The 7,161-nt window shown below is 49.6% G+C and overlaps 1 protein-coding gene across 2 annotated transcripts in view; it reads left to right on the top strand.

Moving 5' to 3' along the window:
• Positions 1–3,468: 3,468 nt before the first annotated feature.
• Lmf1 (lipase maturation factor 1) overlaps positions 3,469–7,161 on the top strand; it is a 77,602-nt gene continuing 73,909 nt past the window's right edge. The window contains exon 1 of one of the 2 annotated variants that reach the window (XM_051181102.1): positions 3,469–3,737. In XM_051181102.1, coding sequence (XP_051037059.1) covers positions 3,545–3,737 — 193 coding nt within the window. In that variant the 5' untranslated portion in view covers positions 3,469–3,544. The remainder of the gene's footprint in view (positions 3,738–7,161) is intronic. The other variant, XM_051181101.1, reaches the window with a different exon arrangement.

The following is a 7,161-nucleotide window of genomic DNA, read 5'->3' as shown; positions in this document are numbered from 1 at the left end:
GCTGCTGCTGGTCCTCAAGGCCTCATTTCCCTGGGGTGCAGGGGGAGCTGAGGGTACAGTAGCCAAGAGAACAGCCGCTTGTGAGCCACAGCTTCAGTGCAGCCAGCAAATGGCATGACATCTGCTCATCGACGCACCTGCCGCTCTCGGACGGGTTTTGGCCAGTGGACAGTCACGGGGTGTGGGGAGACCAGCCTAACTGACCACTCTTCTAGGAGAAGGCAACAGATGTGGAACCTGCTCCCCTTCTACAACAGACTTCAAGACATGAAAAATTGGGGTAAATGAAGGGTACACGATTATATTCAGTCCAAGTTGTGTTCTTGGGGAGCCAGAGACAGCTGCGACTGCATGTTAGGGACAATAGCCCTGAGACAGTGGGGACTGCTGGGCTGGGGTGCCTGGGGACAGCTGGACGAGGTGCTGACAGGGGCCTCATTCCTCTGTGAAGCCGTTCTGCAGCTGCTGGGAGAGCTGCCAGCTAGTGGGCAGTGTGCCCTGTCCCCATACCCATCTTAGCCACTGTGCTGGAGGCTTCAGGCAGCTGGGGTGTAGGACCCAACTAAGAGCGGTGAGACCCCCAAGCCTCCAGAGACACCAGCCAGGTCATGAGCTGTCAATCCCTCTTGGGGTCCCTTTTCCCTCCCCCCCCTTTTTTTTGGAGCTTTCTGCCAGAGGCCCCAGGCCTCATCTTAGTTCCCTCTGGCCTACCAGCTTGACTGTTTTTGTAGTTTTTTTTTTTTTTTTTTTTTTTTTTTGCTAAAAGTGATGTTTAGAAGCCTGCTCCATGCTGGTGGCTTCTAAGGTGACAGGGGCAAATCTCAGGGCCTCCCTATGACCCCCTCTTGTACAGAGGCTCCAGCTGCCTAGCTCTGTCTGGGTTTTGCTTCCTATGTGGAGCACAGCTGAATGGAGGCCTAGGAGCTCAACTGCCAGATGTTCAATACACAGACAAATGTGGTATAAGCCACAACTTACTCTGACAAGTAGACGACTTCTAGGTGATTGTGAAACCTTCCACTTAAGGGGCTCATTAATATTTTTGTTTACTTTTTAAAAAATGTTGAGGCCAAGTATGGTGATACACATCTGTAATGTTGATACTTGGAAGACAGAGGCAGGAGGATGGCTTTAAGTTCAAGGCCAGCCTGAGATACATAGTGACACTTGTATCAGAAAGGAAGGAAGGAAGGAAGAAAGAAAGAAAGAAAGAGGAAAGAACCTGATCTGCAACACGAGTTCTAGGACAGCTAGGGCTGTTACACAGAGAAACCCTGCCTCAAAAAAAAAAAAAAAAAAAAAAAAAAAGTGAAATTTATGTAAGCCAAAGGATTCAGTGGCATGTAGAATATCAGCATGGTCATGTATCTATCTAATTTCAAAACATCCCAGAAAGAGTCCCCATATCTCCTTTTTTTTCTCCCCCACCCCTTGAAACCACGAATCAGTCTTTCATAATGGAAGTGCCTCTTCTACAGGTTTCCTACATGTCTCCACTTGAGGATTTAGGATTCACCCATAGCATGTTCAACTTCATTCCTCTTTGTGGGTGAATAATACACCAGTGCTGTTTCAGTTTTAAAACAGAGTCTCACTATTTAGTCCAGGCTAGCTCAAACTTGCTGCAATCCTCCTCCCTCAGCACCACCACTACTAGACTCACAGGCATGCACCATCATACCCAGCTTTCCAGTGTACTTATTAAATTCAGGCAGAAATGGGCAAGAACACTACCTCTTCTTGGCTCAACTGCCCTGTGTGACCTGCTTGAAAGCCAGTTCCAAACAGCATCCCAAGAAGGTGGGCCAGGGGCAAGAAACTTGAGCCACCAAGGACATGAATTCCCTGCGGACCCTTCTGCTGGCCTCACCCATCATGGGCAAAACCCAGGGAGGAAGCCTAGAGCTGAGTCCCAGCCCCAGCTGGAGTGCTGGATGGCCGAACAAGAGGCCCATTTTGTGTTCTGCACAATGCCCCATTGTGCCTTTCTGCGGGGAGGACAATGTTACCACTGCAAGGGGAAGCTGAGGACAAAGGGCCCTTTGTGAGGATGGCCCCCACCTGAGCAGCAGCGCCCAGGGTCACACCTGATGGTAGAGCAGTCCTTCCTCTCCTTTCCATCCCCTGCACAGCACTGGCTACCAGAAAGTTGTGCGGGCCTGAGCTGCCTTTCCAAAATGTCTCTGTGGGCCTATCCCAAGGCTGGCACATGCCATTGGGAAGGAAGGGCAGGGGCAAGGGGGACCTGGATACAGGATACACAGGTGTAACTGTTGCTTCAGTCTCTGAAATATTGAGACCTTGGGCAGATGCTAGCCTGTGGGAGGCCTGGCAGGTGGGAAGTATCTGTATCCATTGCAACATCTGTATAGGGCATACTTCACAGCCGAGCTCCCAAGGGAGTGTTTCTGAAGAAAAAGAAAAGGAAACTTGAAAAACCAAACACTTTATAGGATGTATTTATATGGCAGTGCTCCAGCATCAGGGAGACTGGAGACTGGGAAGTGTCCAGGACTGCACACCAGTCCTTACCCAGAAGAGGCTCAGTATGGGTATGGAGGCATAAACACTAATGAGTTGTTTGACCATGCAAGCATTGGTAATTTATATCTCAAAACAGCAAGATACTAAAGACAAATTGTTAAAACAGTAGAGACAATTCACAAAGGCACAAGACCTTTAATACATAAAGATCTCTGAAAGTGAATGAAGGAAATCTGGAGAGCCCTGTAGTTTGCCTGAGACCCCCTCCCCTCCAGAGCTGCCTGGTGGTGCCACTGTCCTGCACACACATTTTTTTCCTCTGCTGCAGAGCACTTCTCCAGTATCATTTGTGTGCAGGGCCCAAGTGGCCCCTAACATGAAAAGCAGAGTTGCTATCAGCATGAGGAAGACAGAATCAAGAGGACTATTTGTTTATTGTCATCTGGGTCTATACAGTTCAAGGCCACTATGAGCTGCTAAAATAACTAAAATGTAGAAGCAGCGTTGCAGGTGCGTCTACTTGAGATTCTGCTCAGGTCACTAGTCGGCAAATTCTTTCCCTCTGAGTCCTTCCTCGATGGCTCTCTGGCCACATGCATAGCTTGCAACCCATGCCTAGGTCCTCGTAGGAGTTGCTAGCTGTCTACTGGGGTCTTTGGGGACCACAGAAAAGGAGATTTGGGTAGGATAGGAAGCTGGAGGCTTCAGGCCGATTTTCAGGCTTGTTCCTGCCGATTGTCGGAAAGTATGCTTCGTGTCTTCCTGGGCTGAGGGTAGCCTGGCAGCTCAGAGTGAAGGCCTGCTCTGCCTCTGCATCAGGCCTGGACATTCCTGTGAGGACCTGCAACCAGGGATTGGCTGTTCACTGGCTCCTTCCAGTTGGTTCTTCACCTGGCTCATGACCCTCTGTATAAACTGAAGCCACCATGGAAACGCCCATCGCTAGGCAAGACCTCCCAAAGAGGGAGTGGCATGTAGGCGTTGACTGCAAGTGGGTAGGCGTGTCGTCCAGGGGAGCCTGTGTGTCTTTCCAGAAGTGTGGGGCGGGACCTCCGTGCGCATGCGCCCAGAAAGCCTAGTAATGGCTGCGCCCGAGGGGTCGCTAAGAAAACGGAAGGTCGGAGATGTGGATCAGAGCCCGGCGTCGCCACCCACGCCTGCTCGCGATCCCGCGGGATCTCCAGCCCAGCTGCGCACGGGCACCTACTGGTTGACCAGAGTCGTGCTCCTGCAGGCCCTCGCTTTCATTTACTGTGAGTGTCCGGTGGGCGCGGGCTGTCGCCGGCATCCTATGACCTGTCCCAACCCCTGCTGGCTTCCGGACTCCCGCTAGCCCCTCTATACGCTTCTAGGACTCTGCTCCGCCCTAACCATCCTGCCCTACTGTGAGCTCCTTAGACCCCACCTTCTCACTTCCCACTCCGTGGATCAGATCTCTCGGCTCAGATCCCTCGGCGTGTCGCAGGGACGCCAACCCCACCTGCCTCGACACAGCCACACTTAGCACAGCCCCATGCACTCCCTCTGCGTTCTGTCTGGGAGTGGCGAGAGACGGTGCTATATAATTCTGTTCGAAGGCCTAACGGAGATGAGGATATTTAGTCTGCAGCTTAGACGTAGCCTCGCTACTTTTCCGTCTTCAGCCGCCCCCAACTAGACCCAAAGGTGGTGCAGCAACCCAACCTGGCCAGCTTGGAAGGGCACCTGGCCAAAGGGGCAAGGGTCTAGCCAGATTCATTGGCTAGAAGTGAGTGTATATTGCTCCTGAGGCTCAGCCAGGTCAGCTCTGAAAGGACTCCTGGGTTCTGCCTATGTTCTGGCAGACCATTGCAGCATCACACACATGCCTGAGCCTAAGGAGTTCCTTAGGAAAAGCAGAACCGAGGAGACTGGTGGTCAGGCTGATATTTCTTTCCTCTTCCTTTTTGTTTTGTTTTATTTTTTGAGACAGGGTTTCTCTGTGTAGCCCTCTGGCTGCCCTGGAACTCACTTTGTAGACCAGGCTGGCCTCAAACTCACAGAGATCTGCTTACCTCTGCCTCCAGAGTACTGGGATTAAAGGTGTGCACCACTGCAGTAGGCACTGATGTTTCTTTACTGACATCTCACCTGATATCCCCACCTGCAGAGGAAGTGGGCTAGGAGATGTCATATAGGGCCAGCTCTGAACAACGCTCTATAGGTAAAGCTTGAACCCCTAACTGTGGCCTAGAGCCTGTCCTACGCACACCGGGCCTGGCCTTCCTGTGGCCATTCATGAGTTCATGTGTAATCCTCACCCCGATTCCTAATAGCTAGTTGAGTGGCCCTGGGACCATATGAACACTGGTGGATATGGCCTAGTATTTTAGTAAAGAGCGCAGGACCTGGCTGGGAATGGTAGTAGTACTTGACAGGCCTGTCACCCTGTGTGGCTTGTGCATGGTACACACAATGCTTGTGCATTGGTCATTTTTAGAAAGAGTCACTTCTGTGACTTTGGGTTTTGGGCTATGTCCATGTGGCTCTCCTGTGCAGGAGTCAGGTTCATGTGCATTTTTGTGTGACAGCCTAGCCACTTCCTGGTGCAGAGAACTAGAGTTCTTTATCAGATGGTCCTTGTAGGGTTGTCTGCCTGGGTTCCACTCATTCTCTCTCTCTCTCTCTAAAGTTAGTGGAAAAAATACCCAGACTTGTGTTGTTTTATCCCACCCAATACCAAGGAATCATGGAGAGGTTGGTACTGGCACACTCAGAGCAAGATGAAGGCAGTTCTCAAGCACAGTGGCAGCTGGTGGCTTTGTGCTGAGGACACTCTGCAGGCAGGCTCAGAGGCTCTTGGGTGAGCAATGCTGCTTTTGGTTAGTACAGGGGCTAGACCTTAAGCTTGAGGCAAAAGGCAGATTCTTCCAGCTGCTGCTCAGCATGTTTGCATGATGTCCTTCTTTTTTAATCTCATGTGTACTTGAGGTAGATGTACTTTCTAGGTTTCCTGTGTCATGACTTTCATGGTTGTGATGGCCCTGGGCAAGCAGCAGTCCTAAACTTCTAAAAGTTTCCATATCTCACTGGACTATGAGCTATACTCTGAGGTCCCTTCAAAGGGACAGGTTGTCCAGCTATGTCACCTGAATGTTGAACTGGCAATACTTCTATTATGGAAAGACTTGTAATTAAATACAGCCAAGTACATTCTGAGATTTCCCCCATTAGGAGAGTTGGATCTATAATCTTTCCTTAGGCAATTTGTGTTAAATGCATATGCTGCTTATTATAATCCCTGTATTGGAAAGGCAGAGTCTAGAGTCTGAGCGTAGTAGCAAGACTCTAATAAAGGCTTTAATGAAGATTTTGGTCAGAAAACTGTGTGGAAGAGTAAAAGTGCGGTGATTCCTGGAAACCAGACCCAGAGGCAGCCTGTTAGCAGCAGGCTCGTGCACTCTACCTGCTGTTGATTTCTTCCACAGCAGTCCCAGTGTGTGTGAGCAGATGGCACGGGTGAGCACACAGGGCAGGTGTGCATAACTCAATCTCCCAGAGTGGCTGCAGCAGGGAAGCCATAGAAGCTGAGGCGTGTCAGTACTTGAGAGCAGTTTTCCTGTAGGGACTGCCCAAGCCACTTGAAGTAAAGATTTTCTTGTCACCCTGATATGTGACTTCCAGTGCCTGAGGATACTCACCCTGCTGAGCAGGCACTAATGTGTCAACTGCCATGCACCTTGTCTATGTATCACAGTGTACATGTGTCCAGTGACACCATTGTGACTTACATAGGAGAGAATGTATTCAGTGTTTGGCTTAGTGAGCTGTATCAGGCTTTCTGTTTTTGGACTACCAACCAGCTCCAAAATCATAACATGGAGACTTCTTATTAGTTATGAATATGCAGCCTTATCTTATGCTCGTCCTGCTAGCTCTTATAATTTAACCCGTTTTTCTTCATCTACATTTTGCTTTGGTGCTTTTTTACCTTTCTTTTCTTCTGTATATCTTACTTTCACCGGCTTCTCGTGTCTGGCTGCTTAGCTTCTGGCCCTTGGCATGTCTCTCTCTCTCTCTTTTTCCCTCCTTCTCCTCCTCTCTAGCTAGATTTCTCCTCCTACTTACTCTCTCCTACCACCAGTCCTACCTATCCCTCTCCTAGTTATTGACCATTCGGCTTCTTATTAGACCAGTCAGGTACCTTAGGCAAGCAAAGTGAAACAAATGTAACAGATCTGGTAAACAAATGCGGCATAAACAAATGTAACACACCTTTACACACTTAAAGTAATATTCTGCAGCATGAACAAATGTAGCATATCTTTACATAGTTAAATATTCTATGACAGTGAGTAGCTGTGAGTGACAGGCCCTTGGCTTCAGCTCTGCCTCCTCTTTACTGGGGCCTAGGTCTTTGGTACCACACTTGCTCCTGGACAGTGTCTTTCTTGACCCCTAAGGAACACCCAGGAGGCTAAGGCTGCAGAGAGGACACTAGGAAACTGATGAGCTCCTTCTACTACAGCTCTCAGGAAGGGTGGATCCTGGATGTGAATACTCATGGGACAGGACTTCACAGCCTCCGCTGTGGGATTGCAGTGTCTGGGCAGTGTTTTCTGGTCAGCAGACTGTCTGAGGGCAGGAAATATACTCAGTGACTCAAACCCTGACCCTGGTGTAAGTATATGTCCTAAATATTGGTCATATGTGTTCCTT

Source organism: Phodopus roborovskii, unplaced genomic scaffold, assembly GCF_943737965.1.
Source record: "Phodopus roborovskii unplaced genomic scaffold, PHOROB, whole genome shotgun sequence".
NCBI lineage: Eukaryota > Metazoa > Chordata > Mammalia > Rodentia > Cricetidae > Phodopus > Phodopus roborovskii.
This window is presented reverse-complemented; position numbering and strand designations above follow the sequence as displayed.